We start from the raw sequence: 17454 nt of genomic DNA, 5'->3' as shown, positions 1-17454 counted from the left end.
AAATATACTACTTCCTAATAATATAACATCATTGCTTTGTTTAAGATCAACTTGGGTCACAATACACTATTTTATTATACTGTTAAATTTAGTGTTTTATTGGGAATTTCTGCAAATGAACTAAGTGAATTGCTCTATTCCTTTTAAACATTGAACTATTTTTATCATGTTTTAATGTCTGAAAGACATACAGCAGTTTCACAGAACAAATGGAGAATTTTTCTATATTTATGGTACTCTGAAAATGCTCATATAACATTATAAATATCTGTTTAGTCAAAGTTTGAAGGAACTCAATTATAAAAATAATTTGGACTATTTCAGTTAATCCTTTCATAGTGGTATTTTTTTCTCCCATATTTATAGCCTCATTGAAGTTTCTCCCATTTCTCAGTTATCTGTATGTAATATTTACATGCTTCTAGCAAAACACTTTCATTGAAATGGAAGTGTCATTTTGCCAAGTCTGAAACTGGGACACATTCAGGAATGCTATTTTTCTCTGGTTTCTCTCTCAAATAGGCTCTTGTTAGTTCTATTTGTTTTGAATTTGATTATTCCTCTTTATATGATAGCAGGATTTAAACATTACATTCTTCACTACCTCACTCTCCAACTCTCTCTCGTTAAGTTTTCATCACATCTGAGTACCAGATCTTGGTTTACTCTTTAATGTTTCACCTTTCAGTGCAATTTTGTTTTGGATGTGTCTTTTTAAATTAGCATCATCATCATGTTTTACACTTTTTATTGAAGTAAAGTAACAAACAAAAGTACACATACTGTAAGTGTTAAAGCTCAATTATCACTAAGTGAATTCATCCATGCAATCTTCATCCAGATCAGGAAACAGAACATTACCAGTATCTCCAACTCTCTACCTCCTCAAGTGTATTATTATCCTGACTATAAAATTAGGAAGTATTTTTTGTGTGTATGACTCTTTTTACTCAACATTTTGAGCCTGGATGCCATGGCTCACACCTGTAATCCCAGCACTTTGGGAGGTCAAGGCAGGTAGATCACCCAAAGTCAGGAGTTCAAGACCAGCCTGACCAACATGGTGAAATCCCATCTGTGATTTGCCTTTATTCTTTCTAATATGATGTCTTTTGGTTATTGGGAGTTCTTAAGTTTATCAACTCTTAATGGCTACTATTTTGTATGCTCTGTTTAAGAAATCTTTGCATGCTCCAAATCCACTAAGTTATTTCATTTTGCCATCTAGAAGCTTGGCAGAATAGTCTGTAGTGTATTGTAGCATGTGCATTTTCTCCCCTCACTCCAGGTCCAACAAGCAGGAGAAATCTCAGTGTTTATTACTCACACAGGCATATGCAAAGCAAGGAAAATATTTGAGTGAGCAGCTGTGGTGTCTCACCAGTCAGAGTTTGCTTTTATATGTCTCACAGGAAAGAAGGGGAAGAGAGAGAGTGAGGTCATGTTGGAAAGATATACAGAAATTACTATAATTATACAGTCTAGATAAGATGTGCCTGTAATGGTGGCATTCTACAGAAAACAGTGAATTAAGATATGGAAGTGATCAAATCAACAGGTCTTGGTGTCTAAATGGCTTGGGAGGGTGAAGCTGCCAGGGATGATTTCAAAGAATCTGAATTAAATGACTAAGTGTTTGGAACTGAGACAGAAAATATAGAAAAAGATTTCTCTGGAAAGAGAAATAACTTTATTAAATTTTTATTGTTTTGTGTTTGAATTGTCTTTGGAACATTTGGATAAGGAAGCTGATTATTTGGAAATACTATTTGGAACCTCAAGAGATAAGCCAGGACTAGAAACAAAAAATTAAGAAGTTGATGATATGTAACTAATATTGTTGGTACTTGGAAAATTCCAAAAAAAATGATGTAAGGCTTGAAAAACAAGTGAATTATGGTACTAATAAGATATACTTTAAAAATAAATGCAAAGAGAAAGTTACTATGTGAAAAGTCACCTTGACATATAGAGAAATTTCTAGCAATGATAGAGTTGATAGGAAATTAATTGGGTAAGTTGGCATGTATAAGAAATAAATTTGTCCATCAGAAATAGGGTTGGTAAGTCACGGAAACACAGAAAGAGTCATGGAACTTCTCATTCTTCCAGGGCCTCAGGCCAACAACTTACTTGACTGATTTTAGAATCTGTTGTGATCACTTTAGTTTTTTTTTTTTTTTTTTTTTTTTTGCATCATGTATCTTTATTTAAAACCTGAAGAACCAACCTTGGACCCTGAAAAATAAAATTGTGTGTCATGACACCCTGTGAATTGCCTTTAAGAAGTAGCATAGGTGGCTTTGTTGAGTGATAGATGCATGTATCACTTTTGGCCAGCTACAAATTTCTGTCTTTTTAAGAAGCTTCTATAGTTCATTTAAAAATTGTAAACATTGCCCACTTTTTGATGGGGTTGTAACAACAGACACTTCTCAAAAGAAGATATTTATGCAGCCAAAAAACACATGAAAAAATGCTCATCATCACTGGCCATCAGAGAAATGCAAATCAAAATCACAATGAGATACCATCTCACACCAGTTAGAATGGCGATCATTAAAAAGTCAGGAAACAACAGGTGTTGGAGAGGATGTGGAGAAATAGGAACACTTTTACACTGTTGGTGGGACTGTAAACTAGTTCAACCATTGTGGAAGTTGGTGTGGTGATTCCTCAAGGATCTAGAACTAGAAATACCATTTGACCCAGCCATCCCATTACTGGGTATATACCCAAAGGATTATAAATCATGCTGCTATAAAGACACATGCACACGTATGTTTATTGTGGCACTATTCACAATAGCAAAGACTTGGAACCAACCCAAATGTCCAACAATGATAGACTGGATTAAGAAAATGTGGCACATATACACCATGGAATACTATGCAGCCATAAAAAATGATGAGTTCATGTCCTTTGTAGGGACATGGATGAAGCTGGAAATCATCATTCTTAGCAAACTATCGCAAGGACAAAAAACCAAACACCACATGTTCTCACTCACAGGTGGGAATTGAACAGTGAGAACACATGGACACAGGAAGGGGAACACCACACACCAGGGACTGTTGTGGGGTGGGGGGAGGGGAGAGGGATAGCATTCAGAGTTATACCTAATGCTAAATGACGAGTTAATGGGTGCAGCACACCAACATGGCACATGTATACATATGTAACAAACGTGCACGTTGTGCATATGTACCCTAAAACTTAAAGTATAATAATAATAATAATAAATATATATATATATATATATATATAAAGAAAAAAATCCTAAACATCACCAATGTGATTACTTAGGAATCAACTGAAAAGAGAAGAGACCTGGTAATATAACTCTTAGAAATATATTGGGGTGAGAGCAAAGAAAAAAATTCAGTGAAGACTTGGAAAAAATATAAGAGGATAAGGATAGAGAATCAGAGAATGGAGAAATAATGGATAACAATGAAACAGGAGTTTTAAAAGGGTATAGTCAAAAGTTTCAATGCTGCAGTGGTGACAAATAAGAACTAAAAATATGCGATAGATTTTTGGAAGTAAACTAAAAGATGATAGTCATGGGTAACTGAATCTGAATTGAAAAGAAACATTTGAAGCTTTCTTTTTATTTTTCTCCGAGGTTTTTTTTACACAAAAAACTTATCACAGATTTTTGTTTGTTTGTTTTACAAATGCAATAATTAAAAGAGCACCAGTGATAACTACTGCATTTTATTGAGCATCTATAACATCTTGGCACTGTTAGAATATATATATGTTTGTTTATTCTTTAGCCCAATAAGTTAAATATCATATCTGTCTATTTTACAGATGGTGAATTGGGGTTTTGAAAGTTTAATTCAAAAGATATGCACAGTGATGCACTAAGTGGCTGCAACACATGTAGTGGCTGAAATTTGACATAACACCTGTGCTCTAGTCACTACAAGAAAGTACTTAAGAAAATTAATATTTCTATCTGGACCTCTTCTGACCTCTCCTTACTATTTTGTTAACAGGCATTATTTACTCAGGAGAAGAAAGTATAGGAAACTAAAGAAAATACTGAAGATAATCTCAAAAGGTGACAATCTTTTTCAATCTCATCTACACTTCAATTTTGGAATAGTCTATAATATTTGAGAATTAACAGAAATATTGCAAGATAAAAGCTAGTAGCTGTTATGTAAAAGTATCCATTTTCCATGGATTCTAGCTAAAAGACGAACAGTTACTAAATCATCCCCACAAGCCAACTGCTTTGAAAAAGACCTCTACTACAACACAAGATGGTGCATTAGCATATTATGGGCAACACTTTGTGCCATTAGACTACTTCTACCAACTGTCTTCAGCCAATGCATTAACACATCAACATACAGGTGAAGAACTAAATCAGTTCAATAACCAACCTATGGCCAAAGTGCAATCCCATAGCAATCACTTTGCAGCACCTCCATTAGGCTCCAATAGGAAGGTCCAGAGATGCTCAGTATTGCCTTCTCCCAAATCTCATGACAAAATTTCACAGAGCTTCTGTGATAGGATTCTGAATTCACCAGTGTTCCATGCCAAGCATCCGAATATACCTTCAATAGGCCTCCACTGGAGAAGTTCATTGGGGCCTGCTCAAAGAGCCCTGAACTCTCATTTGTTGCACTCCAAAGCTCAAACAACATCTTCATCTGACCTCAACATGACATCATCACTGGAGCTCAATCAAACAGCCCTGAGTTCACAATTACCCTTCTGTAAACCTCAAACAACGTCTTCAAGCCTAGATGTTTGCTGGAGATCACCTTCATTGAAGTCTCATCAAAGAGTCTCAAGTTCATCATTATTTCGCCTCCAAAATCAAGAAATACCTTCCATAAACATCATTTGGGCATCATCTTCCTTGGGACCCAAACGAAAAGCCCTTAGCTCGACATTGCTTCAATCCAAACCTCAGAAACCATCCTCATCGGACTACCTTTGGACATCTTCATTGCAGCGCAATCAAAGATCTTTGAGATCACCATCACTCAACACAAAACTTCAAACAAGTGACTTATCTTGGACATCACCTTCTTTCAAACCTAATCAAATGGCTTTTACCTCTCCATTACTTGACTCTAGGCTTCAGAAAACACCTATATTGAACTCTAACCCCACTATTGGAAGTTTACCAGTGACCCATTCAAAAGCAAGGCAATCAGCATCATCATATTTTGTCCACCCATCTGAGAATTTACCATCATTTCAGCTCAATTCTCAGTCAATGTTTATGCTTGATTGTAACTTCCAGACCACGAATTCACCTGTCTGTCACTCCAAGTTTCAGAATACCACTTCACCAAATGACAAACACAGAGTCACACATCTACCATCACCCCATCCAAAAACAAATGTCTCAGGTCAATTATTATCAAGCTCCAAACACTGCACCAGGAACACAGCTGCTTCAACATTAGGTTTCAGACTCCAGAGTAAAAGCAGCTTTGAGTTTTCTCCAAAGACAGAATCAAATAAGGAAATTCCATGGACTTTAAAGTATAGTCAGCCCTGCATTGTTAAAGGTGGAACCGTCCCTGATGATGTCGTAAATAAAATTGTCAATTCTATCTCGAATACCAGAATACAGAGGGATCTCTGTAGGCAGATTTTGTTTAGAAGGATGAGGGGAAGGCCAAATCCTCGCCCTGGTCCTCGCTTGTCATCAAATTATGTGGTTTGCTTAGCTTGTGCTTCCTGCATAAAATCTCCATGTAACCATCTTAAAGGAAAGAAAAATCCTCGTTGTGCAACACTTTCTGTCATACCAACACCTGAGGCCAATTCTGAGGGCAAAATAGAAGTGAAGTTAGTTCTTATCCTTTCTCTACCAGAGACTTTCTCATCTTGTCTCCCATTCCCTATGAAAGAAAAGCAACCTAATGAAGCTCCTGAAGACAATCTTGGAGGAGTAGAGAAGATACAACAGTTTTTCCCCACATCTGAACGGGATATCCAGGGACTTAATATGAAGCAAATATGGTGGGCGGTAGCCCCTGAAAACAAAGTTATAGGCCAACAGCCCCAGGCTATTGACTTTTATGTTAAAAAAAAAAATTCTCAGCCACAATCCCTGCTCCCACCCTCCTCCTCCTCCACTTCCTCCTCCTCCACCACCTCCTCCTCCTCCTCTGTTGCCTCTGCCTCTTCTGACTCCTCTTCTTCATCTTCTTCCACCTCTTCCTTTTCCATCTCACCCTCTTCTCCCTCTCCTTCCAAAGAGTTTATGACCCTCACTCTCTCACGTCCTGTATTCCCTAAGGTACTTAGTTACCATCGGTTGCCTGCAGGGGTCTCCTGGCTTGAGTTTATATGTAGTAAAGATTACCAGCTGCATCCCAGAAAATCAAATCGAAGCCAATCATCATCTCTCAAAACAAAGCCTGTGAGGAACAACAATACAGTAAAATGGAGAAAGGGAGCAAACACAGTGTTCAAATTTTTCCGGACCAAATGAGAAATTGTGATTAAATTAACGTTTAGTCTGTTTGAAGGCATTGATCTCTTAGTTCTTTGAGACTAGTGTTTGATTTCCAGGGAACTATTATCCTATGGTCTATTTTCTGGTTAAATAATGGACTATGATCTTCTAGAAGCCCAAAACTGAATCCTATGTTTTTGACTGAATGTCTGGCTTATAGTAGCCACTTTGTAATTATTGTTGAATGAGTTTAACATAGTTGGCCATAGACCAGAAATACTTCATCTGTCTTACCCTAAATGTAACTAGCTCATTAATATTCCCTTTCCTCAGAAGCCAATCTATGCTAATCTGTTTCCCTATGTTTAATGAAAAGTCAGATCATGTTCAATGGATAAGAAAATCTATAAAGAGAAATCCTTTCAATTATTTGTTTGTATGGAAAATTCTTCTATGTCAATAGCCTACACTCCAAAGTCCAATGATTTATTCAACTTTAGTTAATAAATATGAAGAAAGAATAATTACTGTTACAAATAATCCTACTTAATGCTGACTGTGTTGATATTTTAATTATGGACTCTTAAGTCACCTGTTCATCATGGCTATCTATACAAACAAAATGAGTTAATAAAAAATGTTTTAAAAATGTTTTTGTTCCACTGGGTCTACTGGTAGTGGGAAGAGAGGGAGTTGCCTTACTTACACACCTTAAGTGCTAATTTCTATCTCCAATGGCTAGAATTTGTATCTCTTACACACACTAATGACTCACAATCCCACTTCTCAACTCCACATCTTTTCTGGTCACTGGACTGCATATTGGACATTTCCAGATGGAGCATGGTACAGGCATCTCAAGCTCCACATGGCCAAGCCAGGATTCATCATCTTTACACTTAGAGTTTACATCTTTGAATCTACAATTCTTGGCTCCTGTGTCCCCTGTGATTTGTCACCATAATATTATGGTGTTTTTCTCATTGCCTGTTCCTCTCTAACTTCATTTATTCTATGGCATTATTACTTCTAGAATCCAGCTCTTTTTTTTTCCATCCTCATTGCCATGTGGTCATAGCCATTTATCACTTAGACATGGCAATAACTTGTGTGATGGTTAATACTAAATGTCAACTTGATTGGATTGAGGAGTGCAAAGTATTGTTCCTGGGTGTGTCTGTGAGAGTGTCAGTGGACTGGGAGAGGCATACTCACCCTCTATGTGGGTGGACACCATCTAATCAGCTGCCAGTGTGGTTAGAATAAAGCAGGCAGAAGAAGGTGGAAAGAGCAGACTTGCTGAGACTTCTTGTCTCCATCTTTCTCCCATGCTGGATGCTTCCTGCCCTCAAACATCGGACTCCAAGTTCTTCAGCTTTTGGAATCTTGGACTTATATCAATGATTTGCCAATCTTCGGCCACAGACTGAAGGCTGCACTGTCGGCTTCCCTACTTTTGAGGTTTTGAGACTCCAACTGGCTTCCTTGCTCCTCAGCTTGCAGAAAGCCTATTGTGGGACTTAACCTTATGATTGTGTGAGTCAATTCTCCTAATAAACTCTCTTCATATATTCATCTATCCTATTAGCTCTGTCCCTTTAAAGAACTCTGATTAATACAACTTGTAAACATACACGTTGGCTTTTGAACATATTTCTGAGCCATAAACTGGTCACCATGGTGTCATGATGTTTTTCTCATTGCTTGCCCCTCTCTAACTTTGTGAATTCTGTGGCCTTATTATTTTCTAGAATCCAGCCCTTTTTTTTCCATCCCTTTTGCCACCCTGCTAGTTGTGGTCATAGCACAACTGTGGTGTGGCTGTGGTTATAAGCAGCTACGTTGCTGCTTATAATCCTTTAATCACTGCCCATTGTTTTCTGGGAAAAGTCTAAATTCCTTTCCTGATTGAACAAAGATAAACTCTCAAAATGGATTTCCTCTTCTAGTCCAGCCTCCTACCAATGCTTCAGGCATGCTGGTTTCTTTATAATGCACAGAAGGTGTCGAGCCTTCTCTTACATCTTACATTTTAAATAAACAATTTTGCTATCTAGAAAGATCTTTCCACTTATTCATTTTTATACTCTAGGGCTCTGCTTTGTGTTAACATCTTAAGGGAAGCCTTTTCCTGATTTACTTACAAAGGGGTTAGTTGGCCTTCCTCTTGCCATGAAATTCTGTGTTCACTCGTTGTACTGCTCTTAACCACACTATCTTGCAACCATTTCTTATCTCTCTTCACTTGCTAGACTGAAAACTTTTTTCAGCATATTTTATCTGTTTTTTCTTTTCTTTCCTAGTCTTTGGGAACAGAGTAAATGTCCTAAATTATGTGTTGATGTTGATATTGAGTTAATGCTATCGAAGTTCTTCCTCTTTTTTTACAGTTATAGAATCTTTATTTTTTAATAGTCTTACTGAGATATAATTGACATGCAGTAAACCATACATGTTTAAAATATACAATTTTATAAGCTTAGACAAATGTCAACAACCATGAAAACATCATCACAATCAAGATAATTACACATAAAGATAAAAAAACTGATGACATTCAAACATTTTCTTGTGCCACTTTGTAATCTCTCTTCTATCCTTCCTGCCCTCCAAACAACTGCTGATCTGCATTTTGTCACTATATGTTAGTCTGTATAATCTAGAGTTTTACGTAAATGGAATTGTGCAGTATGTATTCTTTTCTATCTGTCTTCTTATACATAGAATAATTATTTTGAACAAAAAAAATTATTTTGAGATTTATTCATGTTGTTTCTTCCATCAACAGTTCATTCTTTTTACCAGTAAGTTGTGTTTCCATTTTAATTCAGTTAAAATATTTTATAATTTCTTTTTTGATTTCTTCTTTGATCCATTAGTTATTTAGAAAGATATTATTCAATTTTCAAATATCTGGAGATCATAATTTCTTTTGATTGTGTAGGGTGACTAAGTCTCTTGTTTGCTATTCGTGTATTTTACCACAGCATTCTTTTAACCAACTTCTCAGCGCCTTTGTTTTCAGGACCTTATGGCTGCTACTCCAACTTTGCTGTTTATTATGACAATTGGGCCCATCTTGCTTGTGGGGTTATGTGTCATCACCTGGCCTCTCTTATTTCAGGATCCTTTAAAAAATGTGTGTGTGTGTGTGTGTGTGTATATATATATATACATATATGTGTATATATATATACACATATATGTATATATATACACATTTTTGTATATATATACACACACATTTTTGTATATATACACATATATGTGTGTATATATATATACACATATATGTGTATATATACACATATATGTGTGTATATATACACACATATATGTATATGTATATGTATATATATATGTGTATATATACACATATATGTGTATATATACACATATATATACATATACATATACATATATGTGTGTATATATATATACATATATATATACACATATACATATATGTGTGTATATATATATACATATATATATTATATAATTTTGCTTTAAGTTGCAAATCAAAACCACAATGAGATGTCATCTTAAGCAAGTAAGAATGCTGATTATTAAAAAGTCAGGAAACAATAGATGCTGGTGAGGCTGTGGAGAAATAGGAGTGCCTTTACACTTGTTGGTGGGAGTGTAAATTAGTTCAACCATTGTGGAAGACAGTGTGGTGATTCTTCAAGGATCTAGAACCAGAAACATCATTTCACTCAGCAATCCCATTGGTGCATATATACCCAAAGGAATATGAATCATTCTGCTATTTATTTGTTATATATTTATTGCAGTATTATTTCCAATAGCAAAGACTTGGAACCAACCCAAATGCCCATCAATGATAGACTGAATAAAGAAAATGTAGCACATATACACCATGGAATACTATGCAGCCACAAAAAAAGAATGTGATCATGTCCATTCTAGGGACATGGATGAAGCTGAAAGCCATCATCCTCAGCAAACTAACACAGGAACAGAAAACCAAACACGGCATGTTCTCACTTATAAGTGGGACTTGAAAAGGAAGGGCACGTGGACATACGGAGGGGAACATCACACATCTTTTTGGGGGAGGTGGTCCAGGGAAAGGGGGCAAAGAGAGGGAGAGCATTAGGACACATACCAAATCCATGTGGAGCTTAAAACCTAGATGACAGGTTGATAGGTGCAGAAAACAACCATGGCACATGTATACCTATGTAACAAACTTGCATATTCTGCATATGTATCCCAGATATTCCTCTTTTTAAAGTTTTTGAAATAAGTAACGTTTTATTGTTCTGCGTCTTTCTCATAAGATTAATGTGAATTATGCTCTCTACCTGTTGTCTTGATAAGAACTTGCATAAAAATGTTACTGATGATGGCAATAGTCTTTGTCTTATTTCTTATGTCAAAAGTGTTTCTGGCATTTTATTATCAAATATAATGCTAGCTGATGTACAACAGATCACTAATGATGAGGAAGAACTGATGTATGAGATCAAGGCTTACTGCAACCTCTTTAGAAAACCATTTTGGCACATGTTATATTCATCTTGAACTACTCTGTGATGAAGCTCGCAACTTGTAATTGTTTCTTTTATATTTTCTCTACTAGACTAAATTTCATGAGTAGAGGTCCTGTGTATATTTTGTTCACCACTAACTCCTCAGGACCTGGTGGTCCCTAGATCATACTAAATACTCTATAAATAATTGTTGAATTAGTTTAAACTGAGTAGTTCAACTGATTTTTATTTATTGATGGAAATTACTGTTTAATTTTTCACCTTTTAGCTTGTTTTCTAAACTTTGTGTTTCATTGTAGCATCTTTTTACTTCTTTATTTTATGGACTATGATTTAGTTGCTCTGAACTTTTCCATGCTATAGGAAGTTATTTATCTTTTTCTTAATTCTAACAGTATCTACTTTCAAGTTTTTTTTCCCAGAGAATTCTTTAACCTATATTTTTCTGATATTTTAATTTGTAAATAAAACTGGATGAAGTTTATATGTAAAAATGTCTATACAAGCAACACATATTCAACTATCTCTCCTCCAGCTTCTACTGAGATACCAGGAAAATTCCAACATAGGGAACAACATACGTTAGTGCCAGAAAGGTCAGTAAATTTCTGTCAAATCTTTTAAAGATGAAAAAATATTTAAGGAAGGGTAGAAGGACTCAAAATTTACTACATTTGAGGGAAAAATTATTTAAAATATAATAGAAAAAAATTAATAGCACCTTAATAATGCTTTTTGCCTTAAATAGAAAGGGCTGGACATGAGAACACACTACATAACAGTCAAGAGACAGAAAGTAGATCTTATGAGTTTTCACATTCAATCATACCAGTTAAGGTAAAATGTTATGAAATATGTGGATAATAATTTGACAGTAATATCAAAGCTTTTATACTATACATAGCTATTTTCCATACGGTCTTCCTCCTTGGAATTTATTTTAAAGAAATTATTGTGACAATGTAGAGTTATATAAATAAGTAACCATCGCTGTTTGCTTATAATTGTGGGAAATTGTTCATTTATAGAAAGTTATTTAAATAGACTATAATCTGTACAGGTGATATTTTTCCTAGCAAAAATGTTTGTTATTTTAAGAATTGCACCAATATTTATTTTAGGAATAGAACTATTTATTTTAGGAAAATACTTTGTGAGAACTCTTGGGCCTGGCTAGTGATCCTGAGCATGTGATGGAAGAAGAAACTGAAACAAAGAGGAGATAGCTAAACTACTGTATCTAAGTTTTGAACAGAAGCTTTAGATAAGAGATAGCAGAGAAAAACAAGCAGGTTATATCATTTATGATTTAAGTGAGAAAATATCAAATTATAAGATAGATTGAGTATAGTTTATATATGATCCTACCTGTGTAATATCTGTTTCATATATATGAGAAAGATGAAATGACTGGAAGTAAAATACCAAATGTTGAAAAACGTGGTTATTACTGGGTGATATGGTTTGGCTGTGTCCCCACCCAAATCTCATCTTAAATTATAGCTCTTATAATTCCCATGTGTTGTGGGAGGGACACAGTGTGAGATAATTGAATCATGGGGGCGGTTTCCCCTTACTGTTCTCGTGCTAGTGAATAAGTCTCAAGAGATCTGATGGCTCTCATTTCTTCTCTTGTCTGCTGCTATGTAAGATGTACCTTTCACCTTCCTCCATGATTGTGAGGCCTCCTCAGCAATGTGAAACTGTGAATCCATTAAATCTCTTTTTCTTTATAAATTACCCAGTCTTGGGTATGTCTTTATCAGCAGCATGAAAACTGACTAACACAGTAAACTGGTACTGGTAGAGTGGGGTGCTGCTGTAAAGATACCTGAAAATGTGGAAGTGACTTTGGAACTGGGTGACAGCAGAGGTTGGAACAGTTTGGAGGGCTCAGAAAAAGACAGGAAAGTGTGGGAAAGTTTGGAACTTCCTAGAGATTTGTTGAATGGCTTCGACTAAAATGCTGATAATGATATGGACAATGAAATCCAAGCTGAGGTGGTCTCAAATGGAGATGAGGTACTTGCTGGGAACTGGAGTAAAGGTGAGTCTTGTTATGTTTTAGCAAAAAGACTTGGGGGATTTTGCCCCTGCCTAAGATTTGTGGAACTTTGATCTTTAGACAGATGCTTTAGGGTATCTGGCGGAAGAAATTTCTAAGCAGCAAAGCATGCAAGAGGTGACTTGGATGCTGTTAGAAGCATTCAGTTTTAAAAGGGAAGCAGAGCATAAAAGTTTGGAAACTTTGCAGCCTGACTATTCAATAGAAAAGATAATCCCATTTTCTGAGGAGAAATTCAAGCTGGCTGCAGAAATTTGCATAAGGAACAAGGGTCCAATTGTTAATCACTAAGACAATGGGGAGAATGTCCCCAGGGCACGTCAGAGACCTTCACAGTAGCCCCTCCCATCACAGGCTTCAAGGCCTAGGAGGAAAAAATATGCACCCACAGGCTCAATACCATGTGGAAGCTGCCAAGGTTTGGGGCTTGCACCCTCTGAAGTTATGGCCTGAGCTGTACCTTGGCCCCTTTCAGCGATGGCTAGAGTGGCTGGGACACAGGGCACCAACTCCCTAGGCTGCACACAGCAGTAGGGCCATGGGCTTGGCCCATGAAACCATCCATTTTTTCCTCCATTTTTTCTGCCTCTAGGTGGAGGTTCCCAAACCTCACTGGTTTCATTTACTTCATGTGTTAAAGAAAAAACACATTATTGATACATGTGCCAACTCCAGTGTGTATAAACATCCAGGATCCCAATATCTTTTACTCCCCAGAAATAACTACTGTTATGAACTTGCTGTGAATAATATTTGTCTAAGAAATTTAGTAAATATTAATGAGTCCATAACAATCTATTATTTTGCAAGTTTTTAACTTTGAATATATTTTATCATAATGTACTTAACATTTTGAAATATGTGGTTTTTGATCTGGATTATGTTTTTGAGATTTATCCTGGTATGATACAGTTCATGTTCATTTTTTACTGGTTATATATATGTACACACACACATATACACATATAAATATGTATTATATAACTGTGTAGTGTGAATTTATTACAATTTATATATTCACTTTTGGGTGAACAGTGTTTACATATTTTTATTATGACAAACAGTGCTGCATTGACATTTGTTTTTACGTCCTATTTTGCATACATATGGAAAGTTCCCAAGAGTTCTGCTGTGCAGCATTTGATCCATGGGTTAGGAGCATCAGTATCACCAAGGATCTTATAAATACTGAATCTCAACCCATCTCGAATGTACTGAATTTTAATTTGAATTTTTATAAGATCTTTAGGTAAGTTTTATGCACATTAAGAGTTTGAGAAACACTGCTTTAGAGTATAAAACAGAGAGGAATGATAGTTGCCACAGTGCTTCCCAATACAAATTTAACATGAATTATATATAATTAAAAAATTTCTTATAGCTACATTAAAAAGTTAAAAAAGGTAAAATTAATTTTAGTAATACATTTTACTTTACACCATATATCAAACAGTTTTCCATTTCAATATGTAATTAAGAGTGGTTCTCAACCAGGGTTGATTTTGTTTCCAGCACTATTTAGTAATGTCTGAAGATATTTTTGATTGTTATAACTGGATAGATGTTCTACACATTCTAGGTCATGAGTAGGTAAAGGCCAGGGATGTGGCTAAATATTATATGATGCACAGGATATCCCCTAACCAAACAATTATCCAGTCAAAAACATTAATAGGGTCAAAAAAACCTTGTATCAACATGTAAATCTTAGTGTGATATTTATATATTTTTTGTTTTGTTTTCCAAATCTGTTGAATTTAAAACTTCTAAATATACAAATGATTATTACTTGAGAAAATGGCTTTCCTAAAGCTTGTATTAATTCTACAGTGAGGAAAATGGAGTGTTAGAATCACCTTCTGGGATTTGTGCCAGGCTTACACTACAAAGTAAGAAGTGTTTGAAAAAGTAACACAGGAGTGTTAGACTCTTTCACTAAAGAAGTGTTAATTGCAGTACTTCAGAATATGAACTGTAGTATAACCACACACTTCTCATCAATAATAAATTGAAAGTGATTTAATTTTTAAAAGATTGAGACCATATCATATCATTTATGATCAAAAGAAAGCTATTGAAATCAGTAACATGAAGTGCCATCATAGTATACGTCCTTGGTATTCTTATTCATAACTAAACTCTAAATTAGCCCTTGTTGCTTCACAGTTTGCAATTTCATCAAATTGTCTATTAGAGGAAACATTTCATTTATTATTTCTTTATTTTCAATAATAAAATACAAAAACCATTTTTTTGGGGGAGAAAAATCTTCCCTTCACTGGATATTATATTTTGCACTTTCAAATTCTATCCCATGTAAAATACATTGATATACTTACTATAAATCTATAATTCTGAATAGATCATATCACTGTCTTAGACATGAAAAATTATTGAAAGGATTTTTATGAAATTGTTTAGAGAGTTAAAGAAATAAATAACATTTTTACAATTATCGTCTCCAGTGTGCAATCTTCCATACAGTTGCATAATATTCTATGAAGTTGGAAGTATTTCATAATTCTAGTTTTACCAAAGAAGAAATGGATTTCCAGAAAAGAGCTTAGTCTAATACTATATAGCCTACATGTAGGTGAAATATTTTTTTTAATGGCTAGAACTGCACTTTCCAATACAATGATCATTAGTCAAATGTGGCTACTGAACGCTTGAAATGTGGTTAGGGCCACATTTTAAAATTAAAAACTGAAGCAGTGTAAACATTTTTCTGACAAACACCATTATTGTTTTGGTAGGACTACATTTCCCTTAAATATTGCATCACTTTAAGATATTATTTTTTTACTGTAGTGTGCATTTCCAGTATTATACACAAGCAAATCACAGATCTAGTTGATATCAATGGATTCATATATTTTGAATGATTTTTCTTTGCACACTGATGTAATTTGTGATTGACTGTTTTATGCAGAAAACATCAGTTATAGTAACACTTATATAGCTTGTAAATGGAAATTAAGATAAAATACATAAGACAGTTCTGATTATAATATAATTAACTGACATTTTTAGCTTACAGGTAAGTATCAACACATTTTAAAATTTAAGACAAAACCACACTACTGTGCAGAATGAAATGAAGATGCAAAAGCTTACAATATGATGAAAGATACAAAAAAAGTGGAAGGTTTGTCAAAAGTTTATGATAAATGGAAATTGCAATGTGCTGCATCAGAGAAACGCAGAAAACTTATTTGGGCATTGTGTTAAAAGTCAAGTATAATACAGTAGACAATTTTCAGAAACACTTTCAGCAGCTATGTAGTGATTTTGATTTCTATCAAAAAATGAAAAAGAGTCAGCATATTAGTTGCCTGAAATCAACCGGAATACCTAACAGACATTTAAAAATTTACTTTTTAGAAAAATTTGAATTTATAATATTGGCAGACTTTAAGATGGCTTGGATTCTAGCACAATAAAGAAAACCAGTTTTATATGGAGAGATAGTAAAAGTTATTTCAGTTTCAGAAAATGTGTTACAGAATTATGAGGAAACACTAAAAACTACAGATTTTTAAAGTGAGATAATCTTCAATAAAGCCACCAAACAATGACTAAATAAAAAATTTCTAATCAAAATAACAAATCAACTTATAAAAAATTAGAAAACTTGCAAATACTTTTCTTTAGCTTTAGATGAATCATGCATTATGCTACAGAGAGTGTCCCATCAATATTTTGGGTACATAATTACATATTGAAATGATAATGGATCATGATTGGATATATGAGGTTAAATAAACTATGTCACTAATGGTAATTTTACCAATTTTTTTTTTTACTTTTTTAGTATGGCTTCTAGAACATTTTAAACTAAAAATGGGCTTACTTACATTTCTATGAGAAGTACTGATCTCTAGAATATAAGTTCCCATAAGGCAGGGATGTTGGCTGTCTTGAAAACTGCTGTTTCTCCAGGCCTGAGAGAAATATACCTGGCATATGGCAGTTAAAAATATGGTAGCTAAAATATATGCTTAAATGAAACGTACCCACCATGTTAGCTCTCTTTCTAGTAGAAACTGTGTGGGATTTGTAAGCAGAAAAACATTTTCTCTCTTTATGTCCCTGTTTCTCTCTCTTCCACTCCCTTCCTCCCTCCCCCTTAGTCTCTCTTTTTTTCCTCATCAAAATGATTGTCATGAAAAATTCAAAAGTTGGAAAGTTTTGTAGCTGTCTGGTGATGTCACTCCTGAGAGAGAACTACTTACTGTTAATAACTTCGCATATCATTTTGAATTGGTCACAGCTTTCTCTCCATTCTCAGCATTTTAAAAAACATAATTGGCATTATATAAAACACTTTAATGTTTTCTGCTCATATTATATTTTTATTAATTTTGCTCATAGAAATAGTGCACACTTAAAAGAATTCTGACAATAACTTAATGTATCTTACAGAA

The 17454-nt window shown here is 34.7% G+C and overlaps 1 protein-coding gene across 1 annotated transcript in view; it reads left to right on the top strand.

The window, feature by feature from the left end:
- Window positions 1-7093, top strand: part of CSNKA2IP (casein kinase 2 subunit alpha' interacting protein) — a 130276-nt gene extending 123183 nt beyond the window's left edge. Inside the window, exon 2 of the mRNA XM_055259926.2 lies at window positions 4008-7093. Within this exon, the coding sequence (XP_055115901.2) occupies window positions 4403-6478 (2076 nt within the window). The 5' untranslated portion in view covers window positions 4008-4402 and the 3' untranslated portion in view covers window positions 6479-7093. The remainder of the gene's footprint in view (window positions 1-4007) is intronic.
- Window positions 7094-17454: the final 10361 nt, after the last annotated feature.

The sequence above is a fragment of the Symphalangus syndactylus genome, chromosome 21, assembly GCF_028878055.3.
Source record: "Symphalangus syndactylus isolate Jambi chromosome 21, NHGRI_mSymSyn1-v2.1_pri, whole genome shotgun sequence".
Taxonomy (NCBI): domain Eukaryota; kingdom Metazoa; phylum Chordata; class Mammalia; order Primates; family Hylobatidae; genus Symphalangus; species Symphalangus syndactylus.
This window is presented reverse-complemented; position numbering and strand designations above follow the sequence as displayed.